This window comes from Myotis nattereri (genome assembly GCF_964212035.1).
Source record: "Myotis nattereri genome assembly, chromosome: 17".
In the NCBI taxonomy this organism is placed as follows: domain Eukaryota; kingdom Metazoa; phylum Chordata; class Mammalia; order Chiroptera; family Vespertilionidae; genus Myotis; species Myotis nattereri.
The window spans coordinates 4,024,485-4,038,856 of NC_138092.1; the positions used below are offsets into that span (position 1 = coordinate 4,024,485).

The following is a 14,372-nucleotide window of genomic DNA, read 5'->3' on the forward strand; positions in this document are numbered from 1 at the left end:
CCCCACCCACACACTTACACTTTCCCCTTCCCTCCCCATCTCCTTTCCCCTCCTCCCCTCTCCTTCCTTTCTCTCTTTTACCCTCCTTTGCCAACTTCTCCAGACAAATCCAGGCCCTCTGACCACTCCTTTCTTATGTGCTAGGATAGATTCTTGGCTTAGCCCTGCTCACAGCCCTCCCCTCTGCCCAGGCTTCAGACAGAGGGGAGAGGGTGGGAATAAAGGCATCCCTGTGCTGCAGGAATGGAGGGTTTCTCTAACCACCTGGGTGCCATGGTGGGAGGGAGGGAGAATTAGGCCCAGCTGCAGGACGCTCAAGTCCCCTGCTTGTGGTTTACAAGATCCAGCCCAGATGCCCTGTGGCCCCTCTCTCCTCTGCTCCATAAACTCAAGGGACACCTCACTCACCCTGTGCTTGTCCTCTGGCCTCCAGGAGGGCTCTTCTGGACATTCACATCCCTGATCCAGCTTGTCATTTAGGCCGCCCCTTAAAATGGCACCTCTGCCATGAGGCCTTCAGAGGATGACAGGCCCATATAAAGAAGCTCCCATGACACCCTGTTTTGTTCCCTCACAGCATTTGCCCACAGTGGCAATCATAAGGCTTCTGTTTGTTTTTCTGATCCTGCTTCCACCTTTCATTGGGCTACACGCGGTGTGCGCGCAGGAACCTCCCAGGACCTGGTCAGGGAACATTGCCCCGCTGGGTAGAAGCTTGCTCCTGAGGGCTTAGTCATTGATTCTATGAATGAGAACAGAAACTCAGGCACGACAGGGAAGGAGGGCCAGGAGCATGAGTTAGGAGCGAAGCGAGAAGCCAGGATTCGGATTCCGTGCTCTGCCCAAGTCCCCAGCCCTCGGTTCGCCCAGGGTGACGAAGGCGGGGCTGGCCCAGGGCCCAGGGAGGCGAGCGCCCGCCGTCCACCGAACCCAAGGGAACTGGGAGCAAGTCACTACCACGGAGCGGGGAGCTTCGCGGGGCTCTCGGCCTGGGCCAACCCAGCAACTTGGATTTTACTTAGGAAGCGCAGACACTGGGTCGGGAGGGGGGCAGGAGAAGCAGAGGGAGACCCCACTCCCGGCTCCCTCCCCTTCGCCCCCCACCTCCGCTCCGCCCGGGGAAAGCCCGGCGCCCACGGGAGCGCGGGGAGTCCCGCAGCGCGCCGGCCTGAGCGGCGGCCCTGGCGCTCCAGGCCGCGGGGCGCGCAGGGGTGGGGGCTGCGGGAGGGCGGGGCGCCGGCGGGGCGGGGCGGGACGATGCGGCCCCACCCCGCGAGGCGTGCAGGAGGCGGGTTGCGCTCGGCCCACGGCGCTCCTCGCTCGCGGCGGCTGGTGCGGGCTGAGGCTGGAGCAGCAGGAAGGGGGCGGTGGGAGCGCGGAGGAGGGAGGAGGCGGCGGCGGCGCGTGTGGCGGGCGGGCGGGAGGGCGGTTGGCACCGGCTTGTAAATAAACTGCGATGCTGTCTCTGGCTCGCCGGCCTGGGTGCCGCCGCCGCCCGGGAGCGCGGGTGCCAGGCTCCCGCCGCCGCGCACCCTAGCGCCTCCGCGGCAGCCTCGCCCGCCCTCGCGCGCTCCCCGCAGCCCTCCCGCCTGCGCCCCCCGGGGTCCCGCGGCTGACCCGCGCGGAATGTGACCCCCTTTCACCCTGTCCGGCCTCCCCTGACCTCCGGGGGGCCCGCCTTTGCCTGCTTTTGGGGCGGTGGGTGGGGAGGGGCGCGCGGATCATGGCATTGGAGTTCCCGGGCTTGCAGCCGCCGCCGCCGCCTCGTCCACGCACCCCGAGCGCCCCTTCTTCCCGTAGCAGCAGCGGAGGAGGCGAAGCGGCCGGCGGGGGCGAGGCAGATGGGGCTCAAGGCGCGCAGGGCGGCTGGGGCGGCCGGCGGAGGCGGCGGCGGGGGCGGCGGAGGCGGCGGGGCCGCTAACCCGGCGGGAGCGGACGCAGCGGCAGCCGGCGAGGAGGAGCGCAAAGTGGGGCTGGCGCCCAGCGAGGTGGAGCAAGTCACCTTGGCGCTCGGGGCCGGCACGGACAAAGATGGGACCCTGCTGCTGGAGGGCGGCGGCCGTGACGAGGGGCCGCGGAGGACCCCGCAGGGCATCGGGCTCCTGGCCAAGACCCCCCTGAGCCGCCCTGTGAAGAGGAACAACGCCAAGTACCGGCGCATCCAAACTTTGATCTACGACGCCCTGGAGAGACCGCGGGGCTGGGCGCTGCTCTACCACGCGCTCGTGTGAGTACCTGGCGTTCGGGGCGCCTCTGGGCGGCGGCGCAGGTTGGGGTTCGGGGTGGAGGCCTGAGATGAGGACCGGGTGCTTGGCATGGCATTGGAGACCAGCCTGCCCCCAGTGCGCGTGTCTCTGCCGGTTTGGTCTGCGTGTCCATTAACCACTCTCTGGGGGTCGGACCCCAAGGCTTAAAAAAGGTCCAAGCGTGGTCCCTCAGACCGTTTGGAGGTTGGATTGGCGTGTTTGCGCATTGATGACACCTTCTCCGGAGGCTGGTATCCAAGCTGGAAAGAATTATGTGATTTTTCCAGCGAATGTGGAGGTTGAGCAGGATAAAGCGGCTCCTCCCTTGTCCGCTGTGTTGCTTGGGGCGGGTCCTTTCTCTTGGGATCGCTACTGAGTTTGGAGGATGCATCCTGGAGTTGGGATGGGAGTTGCCCACAGTGGTGTGTGTGTGTGTGTGTGTGTGTGTGTGTGTGTGTGTGTGTGGCATGTACTCCCCTTCTTAGGGCTGCATCCTGGTCTAGAAAAGGTGCTGGCGTTGCTGTCCCTGGGGACTGGGACTGTCAAGGTGCCTGTCTTCCAGTTCTTTTTAGGGAGGTTAATGAGAGAGGCTCAGGCTCGATGCCTAGACTGAGAGGCTGGGGCTTACCGGTGCCAGAGGGGGAGTGCCCTGAGGCTTATTTTGGCTGAGACATCTCCCTGGCTTGGTGCTGAGCTCCCCTCTGCCTCCACTGCTGCCCGTTCTCCTGCTTTGGCTGGGCAGGAACACGGTCGAGGTGTGTGTGGACGGGCCTGGGCTGGAGGTGTGCCCCTGGGCGCCCTTCCCCCAGGAAAAGTCTCCCTGCAGTCAGGAGGTAAATGCCTGTGCACCCCACACTCTGGATAGAAAATCCTCCTGTGTTTGGGGAGAGGGAGAGGATGGGAGAGGTGGCTCCTCCCCCAGGAGGGGAGATCAGGGCTGTAGGCTGACACCTCTGAGCTGGCAGGGCACATCACCCCTTGCCTCCCCTTGCCTCCCCTTGCCTCCAGTCTGAGGCTTAGTCATCCTGATGGTTGCTTCTTAGGAGGCCGTACCTTACTGGGGTTTGGGTGGAGAACTGACCATGACCTTGACCCCTTATAAGCGTTTGGCTCTGGATATTGTCTCTGCCCTCCTCCATGATTGATGGGGCCCCAAGGGAGTTCAGAAAGCCTGGAGTTACACTACCTGCCAATCTTCCTGGGTTGGAATGCTTTCCCAGATTTGGCCACCAGGTGGGGTTGTTGGCACAGAACCTCTGAGTTGGCAACAGGTTTCTTTAAAGAGATTACTGAAGCCTGGAGAGGTGGCCTCCCTGGAAACTGAGGTACCAGCAGGAGGGAGGGGGCATCCAGCCAGGAGCATGGGTTTAGGGTGGCCTAGCCTTTGGCGTCCTCATATATTTGCAGGTATAAGCGGTGGAGAGAAGGGTTAGTAGTTACTGCTTTTCCATTTGCTTTCTTCAGGTGGTAAAAAGGGATTAAAAATGCATTCATCTTGCTGTCTCGAGCACTGGATTTAGTGAAATTGAACTGCAGTTAATACTGGAATATGCGATAATAAAAAGGCATGAGTTATTTGAGTGCACACAAACATACACAGACTCACATGTTCTTTTGCACATAAATGGGGTTCATTCAGTACTTATTAGCTAACTTCCAAACCGGGGGGCGGGGGGGTCCCCCCTGGAGCTTGTGGGCTTAGTCTTTCTTCTCCCATCTTTTCCAGCCACACCCCAGGCCTGCCTTGCCCAGTCTGGGGAAGGGGTAGCTGAGGCCTGTGATTGCCAGAGTCTCGATGATCCTTCCCTAGAATTATCCATCACCCAGAAGCAGGTATGAGAGTGCCAACACCTGTAGCCTCAGTTTCCCAGAAGGTTCCAGGAAAACATGAGACTGTGGGAGAGGGAACAGTTGGATACCTAGTGATGCAGCCAGGTACTTTTAAATGATCACCATGGACCTGTGAGGTGGGAATTACCTACATTTTGTAGATGAGAATATGAAACCTTCCAGGGAGAAAACCACCTGTCCAAGATCCCACAGCTAATGGTGCCTGAGCTCACGTCTGAATGCAGTGGGTCAGGGCTGTTTCTGAGCCCGGAACCCCGTTCTGACTCTCTGCCAACAATGACAGGACGCTTAGTATTTTCACTGGGTGCCCCTGCCCCATTGGTAACACAGGACTCTTACCTCCCTGTAATGCCTCTGACCCCTTCCCAGCTCCCAGTTGGCAAATGACTAGAAATAGACTTTGGAATGAAAACGGGCTGCTCAGAATTAGGGGATGTGGGATGGGCTGGGGGTGGGAATGTGGATTCAGGTTAGTTTGGATGGTGCAGGAAAGCCGTGTGGGGCTGGGTTCAGAGGGTGTCGCAGGTTAAGTAGTGAGTGGGTGACTTGTACATCCTCCTCCAGCTTAGGAGGAAGTCCAGTCAGTTGCACGAAATTGAACCTTTCATTGATGATTCAGGATTTTGCAAGACACTGAAACCATCCATGGATGCTTCGAACCATCCATTATCCTGTCTGGGCTGTGGCTAATGGTGTGAGGGGGCCAGGAAATTGGGCTGACTCTGGGCTCACAGTCTAGTGCATGGTTTGTTTTGTTTGTTTGTTTTTAAATGAACCAGACTCATGAGATGCGATTTTCTTCCCTCTATGGCAGTGGTTCTCAACCTTCCTAATGCCGCGACCCTTTAACACAGTTCCTCATGTTGTGGTGACCTCCAATTTCATTGTTACAAATTGAACATAATTAAAGCATAGTGATTGATCACAAAACAATATGTAATTATATATGTGTTTTCCAATGGTCTTAGGCAACCCCTGTGAAAGGGTTGTTCGACCCCCAAAGGGGTCGCGACCCACAGGTTGAGAACCGCTGCTCTATTGTAAAGGTAGAATACAGCAAATGTGGACACCAAAGACCCCACCCCTTTGCCTTAAATGCCCCTCCCCCCCTTGCTCCTGGCTGCTCACTTGGCCCAGCTCTGGGGGAACCTCTGGGAGAAGTTTTTCCCTGACCCTGCAGACTGAGCTGGAATGCCCCCGCCCCCCCCCTCCGCCCCCCCCCCCCCCTTTCGGCAGCATCCCCAGCCCTAGGATTTTGCACGATGCATTGGATCCATCTGCCTGTTCGTCTCCCCTTTGAACTGAGAGCTGCTTGGGAGCAGGGGCTGTGTGTTCCTTAACATCCTCGGTCCCAGCAGGCTGCGGGCCCCTGGGACCCAGCAAGCCTTTCCTGGATGGATGAGTGCAAGAACCCTCTCAGGTTTGCTAAGACTCCATTCCGTACAGCATTCCTATTAGAACAACAACAACGACGACGATACTAGGTAGCCAAGGTCAGCACGTAGGATCTTACTGATAAGAATGGTTCTCAGAGGTCTTACGATGGAGGCTGGGGAGGGGAAAAAGGTGTGGTCATCTTCCATGCCCTGAGCCCAGGAAGGCTGGTCTCTTCTCTGCTTTGTCAGTCTTAGGGCTGAAAGGGATTACGGCGCTGTGGAAAGGTGTTGGGCTTGGAGTTCCCATCTGGCCTTGGCCTTAAGCCTGTGCTTGCATGAGCCAGGCTGGGGATGACCTGTCGTTGGGGAGGATCGCGCTGCCCGAACACAGGGTGGTTTTTAGACCGGAAGACGATGGTGTGTGTGAGTGAACTGACCCGGCATCAGCCGCTCAATGTTCAGTAGTTGATTTCCAACAGGGGTCTCTGTCTGTCACCTTAGTCGTGCGCACTGACCACTGCGCTGCCAGCCATCGTCTCGGGACCCCCCTTCCTGGCCTGTTTGGCATTGTTGCTGGATGGGCATTGCACAAGCACTCATGCCCTGACCACCTCTCCATGGCCTGCTGGGTGTGGCCAGTCGCTCACCTCTCCACAGACCAAGGGGGAAGCAGTCACAAAGACTACCCACTGGCTGCCTTTTCATTCTGCTGCAACCATAGGTTTGACAAGGGGTTGCTATCCAAAATACATAGGGAGCCATACAGCTCAATAGCAAGAAAGCAAATAAGCTGATGGAACCAAAGGGCAAAGGACCCAAATAGACATTTTTTCAAGAAGATACACAGATGGTCTACAGGTACCTGAAAAGGTGCTCCAGCTCACTAATCACCGGGAATGCAAATTACAGTCGCAGGGAGGTATCACCTCACACCTGTTAGAGTGGCTGTCAGCAAAGAGACAAGAGTTAAGTGTTGGCAAAGATGGAGAGAAGGGCCAAAACCGGTTTGGCTCAGTGGATAGAGCGTCGGCCTGCAGACTGAAAGGTCCCAGGTTCGATTCCGGTCAAGGGCATGTACCTGGGTTGCGAGCACATCCCCAGTAGGAGATGTGCTGGAGGCAGCTGATCGATGTTTCTCTCTCATCGATGTTTCTAACTCTCTATCTCTCTCCCTTCCTCTCTGTGAAAAATCAATAAAATATATTTTTTTTAAAAAGATGGAGAGAAGGGAGCCCAGTGCAGTGCTGGTGCGGTTGTAAATTGGTGCAGCCACTATGGAAAGCAGTATTGGTTGAGCTGCATGCACTTCCTCTTTTTATATAATTTTAAAAATTCTTAAATTACAGTTGGCATATAGTATTGTATTAGTTTCAGGTATACAACATAGTGCTCAGACATTTATATAACTTGCCCTGTCAGAAGGACTATCATTAATAAATCAATAAATGACAACTGCTGGTGAGGGCGTGGAGAAAAGGGAGCCTGTTGATCAATATGCTGTTGATGGGAATGTGAATTGGTGCAGCCCTGTGGAGAGCAGTATGGAGGTTCCTCAAAAAATTAAAAATAGAATCTACCATATCACCCAGCTACTCACTTCTAGGTAGTTATCTGAAGAAATCCAAAGCACTAATTCAAAAAGATATATGCACTGTGTGTTCATTGCAGTGTTGTTTACTGCCCGATAAACGATCGGATACAGAGATGTGGTATGTATGCACAATGAATACGCTTGTTTAGATTCATGGATTCCTATAGACCATATCTCAGGTACCTTGGGCTTTGCCCAGGTGAGACAAACACACAGGAGAAAGGTGCATTCATTTCAAGGCCACACATGCCCAGTCAAGTGCAAGCCTTGTGCCACGCCCTGAGCCACAACGCTGTCCCTGTGGAGAGAGACTTGAAACAACGGAATTGACATAGTCCAGCAAATGCAAGACAGAATGCGATGAGGAGCCGAGGCGAGCAGACGGGGGAGGGCACTGGGAAGCCGCCTGCGTTGCGTCAGGAGAAGGATTTGGAGATGGCAAGACCGATGTCAGCACCAAGGCCTCTAGGTTTGCAGGTGTTATGATGCGAATCAGATCCCATCTACACCGTTGCCACGGAAGAGCTAGAGGAGGTTGCTTGGAATGTGTTCCCGAGAAAACAATTGGGGTCAGAACTCAGGACCAAGATGGTTTCTTGAGTGTAGTTTACAAACGAAGGAGAGTAAAGGCCCAGGCACGTGGCCCATGGAGTGTGACATGCGCAGGCTCTGCGGTCCTACCCCCCATCCACCCCACCCCCCGCCCCCCGCCGGGTTTCTGTCCTTGCTGCAGCCCTTGGGGCTCAGCTCTGTTTCCTCCCCTCCTTCCCATCCTTCAAGAGACACAACATCCTCTGGACCCTGTCAGTGTCAGAGTTGAGTTGGGGCATATAAACAATACCACCTTAACAATAATAACCAAGGTTTTTACATGGTTTCATCGCTTATTATGTCCCCCCATTGGCAACATCACCAGGGTGCCTGCTCTGTAGGTATTAGCAACAATGGCTGTCACAGCGGGTGCCTTCTTACAGATCACACCAAGCCTGGTTCTCCGGAGCCAGTGTTGTATCTGCGGGCAGGCAGCTGTGCACGGAGCTCCTTTGGCGTCGACCCCTCGATGCTCTGTCACCTTGTAGCAGCTTAAGTCCAGCTCTGCCTTGTGGCTGTCTTTTGAGGGGGACAGGATGACACATTATACCCCACGACTTGAAAATACAGAGCAGGGGAATGGGGGATGTGCTCATCCATCCGTGCCTCTGTGCCTGTGGAAATCTCTCACACTATCGCTCAGTTCATCTCCCCGCCCTGCCCCTCCTAAAATCCCAGCATGGCTTTATCTCTCCCACATACACTGGTTATAGCAGCTTCTAGCCCTTCTAGCCGAGCAGTGTCAGTCCAAACAATGAAACCTCAGGCCTCAGAATCAGCAAGTCCAATCAGACTTATCAGCAGATAGTTACTTAACGGCCTTTTATGGGGTTTTGATGGATCCGGCGCTGGGAGTCAGTGGGCGGATTACAAAACCCAGAGGCCATCGGAGCTGGAAAGAACTCCGGAGGGGAGGAGACCGAGCCCCAGGGCCGTAGGGTCAAAGGGAGGATGCAAATGCATGTGCTCTGCATCCCAGGCTGGTCCCTTCGGCCAGGACAGCCTCCCCTGAGGGTTCTCCACGGCTCTGTGCCAATGAACCCAAGGGTGCACCCACTTAGGACCTGGGTCCAATGACCAGAAAAAAAGAGTGAAGCCTGGTGTGGGCTCACGGGCGTCCGCACACAAGCTCCAGGTAGCCTCTTGCCAAGGAGGTTTCTCCTGCTGAAGTGCCCAGTGCCCAGATCCCATTTTCTCTCTCTCTTTTTAAAAAATGTATTTTTATTGATATCAGAGAGGAAGGGAGAGGCAGAGAGAGATAGGAACATCAGTGATGATGAGAGAGAATAGGCTGCCTTCTGTACACCCCCTACTGGGAATCAAGCCCACAATCTGAAATTGTACCCTTGACCTGAATCAAACCTGGGACCCTTTAGTCCACAGGCCGACGCTCTATCCACTGAGCCAAACCAGCTAGGGCCAGATCCCCTTTTCTCCATCCCATACCCCTATCCAGGCCTCCACCAAGAGTCCTATAAACTAATCTCCGATCTCTACCGAGCTCAACACTGAGTCGAGACATTCACAACCTTCATAATAGTGATAACAAGTGTCTGTAGCCATTTGGGTTGTTCATGATGTCACCTGTGGGGCAGCAGCATCATCTGTTCCATTTGTGGAAACCTGATTTATTTTCATTAATAACAGTCACTGACATGTATGGAGTCATTTCCCTGGGCCATGTTGGGCTACGTGCTCTAGAAGGTTCTCCTAAGGGGGTGTGGTGACTTGAGGTTCACCAGTGTTTCTGTGCTTTCTTGGTGGTTCTTAAGTAAAGGGAGTCTCCTGGCCTAAGGCTCATGGTAATTCAGTGGTATTTTCTCCCCTCATTAATTTTTTTCACTTAGGATAGTCATTCAGGAAAAAAACACACATCCAAATTAAAAGTCTTTGTAAATAGGTCGGTTTGGTGCCTGGCATCTTATAATAGCTCATCCATTTGAGCTCTTTTGGGTGCCAGGATTGGAGCATTCTTAAAAGCAACCCTGACACTTGGCCACTGTCTGCCTTATCCTGTGGGGTGAGGCGCTGTGTTCTGATTTGAGGTTGAAGTGTGTTAGGTGTATTAGTCATTCTCACCAAATAAAACAAGAGAGTTCTTTGAAGTGAGCACGGAGGACTTCTGTTCCGTCAACACTCTCATCCGGACTGGCTTTGTGATACTTTTCAAAGAATGAAGCAGCGTACTAATTTATAACGTGAGATACATTAGCATTTTCAAAACAACACTCCAGTAGCCGTTCCAGCTGCGCTCACAGATTTGGTTGAGAAGACGGCAGAATCTTCGTTGTGAGGTGTGGGGCCCTGCCTTCGCCCTTTGCCTGGCTTCCGGTTTCCTGGGGAAGTAATTCACCTTCAGGATTCTGGAACATAAAAGGGGATCGTTGAGATTTCTTCTCAAATTCCTCTTTTGTGCCATGATTTTTTAAAAATATATTTTTATTGATTTCAGAGAGGAAGGGAGAGAGAGTGAGAGAAACATCAGTGATGAGAGAAAATCATTGATTGGCTGCCTCCTGCAGCCCCCACACTGGGGATGGAGCCTGCAACCTGGGCATGTGCCTTGACTGGGAATTGAACCATGATCTCCTGGTTCATAGGTCGACGCTCAACCACCAAGCTATGCTGGCTGGGCTGTGCCATGATTTTAACACCTTATTTGGCTGGGAAGAAATCTCACAGGAATATCTTAATTTTTATTTTTTTAAGGTTTACTATATATGCCTCCAAATATCTGTGGATCAAACTCAGGTGTGGTCATTCGGCAGGCAGGGATTCCAGGCCTAGCTGATGCTGGGCTTGGGCTAGGAATAGGGGACCCAGCCATGGTTGAGTCAGTGCCCGCCCTTGAGGGGCTCCCGGTTGAGTGGGTGAGTAATTGCGTAGTGGTGTGATGCTCACTCTAACATACCTACCGCAGATCCTCAGATGGCATCCTTTCCTTATAATGTTGAGGAGATGCCCTTGGAACTTAGCTCTTGTCCGTAGCAATTAGCCTGTGGTAAAATTGGTTTCATTATACGCTGTTTCACCGAAGCCTATTGTGCCGGGAGCCTATTGAGGACGTTGAGTGAGGACTTAATGTGCCCACGGAGCCTACTTGGGGCTCAGGTAGAGTTGCCAGCACCATTGAAGTCAGTCAGGGAAGATGCCCATCGGAAGAAGTAGATTTCAGGGTCAAAGACCATTCTTTCTTCATTGTGTAATTTATAACCGTGACCATGGCTGTGTCACTGAGAACTCGAAGGTCTGCTTTATTCCTGCTCTAGTGGAACAGGGCTGGACTCCATGGAAGGGAACGCGGGATCATGAAACCCAGAGCTGGGTGACCCCTGAGCTGTTTAAGGAGGCTGAGGACTTGCTTCAGACTGTCCCTTCCGTGAGAGCAAATCTTCACTCTCTGTAGTCCAGAGCCTCGTGTGACACCAGGCACAGCAGCCAGACAGAACGGGGTTCTAGTGAAGGAGAAAGATGGAGCAATGGTTTCTGGGTAGATACCCATCGCGTCAGCTGTTCTAGTAAAGGAGAAAGAATGGCTGCCAGGCCTGGCCCTCTGCACAGTGGGCTGAGCCGTGTGCTCGCTGCCTTTCCCACCCAGAGTGGTGGAGGGTATGAGACCGGGTTGGGAAGCCCTGGGCTCCGATGGGCCTTGCCCTTTGCGATGTCCTGAGCCGCCTGCTGAGCCAGAAAGAAATCACTGGGCGTTCTCTACTATGTGATCGACGCTACTGCAGTGGAGTCTAGTGGGTGGTTGGAGGTGTGGGGTGGATACAGGTGACCGTGGGAGACTTCCCACTGTGTGGCCCACTCCTCATTCACTGGGCACTGGGAGCAAGATCATTGGACGGGAGGCGTCCTGATGGACACATGGGCTCTGGACCAGGAGGCAGGATAGTGGGGCTCTTATCCTGGGCTCTTCGACGTCACGTATGGAGGGTTCACCATGAAGTAAGTGCGGAAGGATGGGTTAGACAGGGCTCCTGTCTTCAGATAGCCCACCGTCCAGACAGGAGGCAGACATGCCCTGACCACACAGGGAGGCAGGTGGCCTGGTAGTCATGGTGTGGTCTGTGCCATCAGACATGGGAGCAAATCCCTGTTTTCTCACCGGTGTGACCCCCAGTAAGTTGCTTAACCTTCCTGAGCCTCAAATTCTTCATCGGTAAGATGGGATGATGTGACCTGCCCCTCCGACCACTGTGACTGCAGGATGGCATCATGGCTGTATAGCAGCGGCCCCATACTATTGATGACAGTGGTAATCAATGACTCTCATGCCAAGGCAGATTGGCACACTGACCGAGGCCCAAGTACAGACAGACCTACCTCCGAACCAACCGACAGTTGTTCTGAGATCGGATCATGGCAGGCTTCCTGTAGGAGGCAGCCTTTGACTTGGGCACAGAAGGCTATAGTGGTGTCAGGGTCTGGGTTAGGGCTGAAGGCAGAAGGAGTAGCTTTGGCAAAGCCTTGGAAGTGAGAAATGCAGCAGGTGAGTCAGGTGCAATCGCTCCCAGTGGCTGAAGCTGGAGGCTCTTTGGGTGGGGGTGGGGGTAGCTGGGTGGTGAGAAGATGAAATAGGAAATGTAGTTGGAGGGGTCAGACCTTTTTAAACTATGGAATTGCTGTGCAGCCTTGAACAAGAAACCTCCATGTCTCTGTCCTTTCCTTCTTTCCTGAAAAATCAGGAAGTTGTATCAATTAGCCTGTGGTAAAATCGATACTTTATAGGGTTTCTCAGCGAAGAAGCTATTTGCATTGGGGATGTGACCGTTCCTCACTGGGCAGGAACATTACACATTTTGCGGGATTTTCGGCTCCTGCGGCCCGCCTACAGGCTGCCCCAAGAGCCAGTGAAGTGTGGTGAACCAGGTGACTCCCAGGCCTCTCCAGAGGCTCTGCGGGGATGGCCATAGCCTGGCCTGAGAGCCCCCTGATGTGCCTGCCTCAGGTTCCCAGCGGCGGCGATGCGTGAAGCACAGATACCGGTGTGGGGGCTGGGGGCTGGGTGAGACTTGCAGGGTTAGCCTCACTGGCTTTTGAGCTGAACGTTTGACTCAGGTCAAATACCCACAGACATCTTTTCAAAAGGCGGGAAAATGAACCTTACCTAGAGCAAACCACACGCAGCACACACACAGACACACCCTCCGTCCCTAAGCCCCACTGTTTGGAACATTAATTAGTGTCACTGCATGAGACACATTAAGCTGGGGACCTTGGTGCTCCATCTGGAAAAAAACAGCGCTGCAAAATGCTGACGTCGGAAGCGGCAGAGCAGGGCACGCGTTCCTGGGATCTCACCAACACACAGACCCTCTGGGCTGTGGAGCCCGCGCCCTTCGGCTGGATGGGGGTTGCTTTGTAGATGGAAAGATGGCTTGTTTCAGGTGAGAAAGGCATGTTGGAGCGGGGACTCAAGTGGCCTGCAGGTGTCTGAATCCCAATTGTGTGACCTAAAGCCAGCTCCACGTCTCTGGACCTCTGCTTCCCCATCTATAAAACGGGGATATTCGTAGTACCTACCTCAAGTGTAGACACGAGGCCATGGAGGCTCAGCGAGGTTGGGTGACTTGCCCAGAGGCACACAGCTGCATGGAGACCTGGATGGGCCTGAGTCCAACCATGGCTTCCCCTCCCAGTCCGTTTCCGGGCCCTTCTCCCTGCGCTGCAGCCGGCCTGGCGCCCGATTCATCCTGCAGGAAGCTCTGCCTTGGCAGGTTCCCATGAGTATCCAACCAGATCGTGGCTGCGTCACGGGCAGGAGCCGTGCGTGATATGTTTTCTGTTCATCGACAGTGCCAGGCATGATGCTGGGCACGGAGTTCGTGTTTAACACACACTGACTAATCCCCTTGGCCTTGCAGCCTCCAAGCCCAGTTCCAAACAAAACCCACATCTGAACTCGGGCATCGAAAGCTGCTGTTGGCATGCTGAGCGCACTGACTCTGTGGGGACTTGGCGGCCGTGGGAAGGGTCTGTGCCCTGGTGCCCTTTCTCACAGCCACCCGGCCAGGTAGCAGAACTGAGCCGGGCTGTTGTGTGTGGACTCGGTCCAGCTTTTAAGCCGGTGGTTGTCTGCACTCGGAGATGACAATAGACAGTTTGATAGGAATTGATCTGTTGCAATCCAGCTTTCTGGAAGGTAGGGAGTTTGGGGTGGAGGGGCAGCAGGAAGGAGCTCGCCAGCCTCAGCCACGGGTCCGGGGGCTCTGTCAGCTCCAAGGGGCCTCTCAGGTTGAGCCCTAGGCTTGTTGTGAGAAGAGCGGAGGATACAGAGATCGATGTTTCATGGTCTCTGGCCTCAAGGAGCCCCATCTACTGGTTCCGGGCAGCCCAGCATCTCTGCCCTCATCCCCTGCAATATCTCCTCCAGCTTCCACGCTGCTCACCTCCATCCATTCTCCACCCGAAGGCAGGGTTGTCCTTTTTTTGGGTGAATTTGATCATGTTCCCACAGCTCGAAGCCCCTCAGTGGCTGCCTGTTAACTTTGGCACAAACCCCTCTCTTCTTGCCGAGACTCACAGGCCCAGTGGGATTGACCCTAGCCCCCAACACCTCCACCAGGCAGTCCCCAGTCCCAGCTCACTGCAGCCTGCTCCGGGCACACTGGGCCCTACCTCCCCACGGGAAGGGCCTTGACTCTTACCATTTTCTCTGCCTGGGAGACTGTCCCTTGACGTGTATAAAATGGCTTTTTTAGTTTCTCTTGGGGC

The 14,372-nt window shown here is 54.6% G+C and overlaps 1 protein-coding gene across 1 annotated transcript in view; it reads left to right on the plus strand.

Annotated features, from left to right (window-relative positions):
* Window positions 1-1,841: 1,841 nt before the first annotated feature.
* Window positions 1,842-14,372, plus strand: part of KCNQ3 (potassium voltage-gated channel subfamily Q member 3) — a gene marked incomplete at its 5' end in the record, with an annotated part of 163,605 nt that continues 151,074 nt past the window's right edge. The window contains one exon of the mRNA XM_081110875.1: window positions 1,842-2,227. Coding sequence (XP_080967001.1) covers window positions 1,842-2,227 — 386 coding nt within the window. The remainder of the gene's footprint in view (window positions 2,228-14,372) is intronic.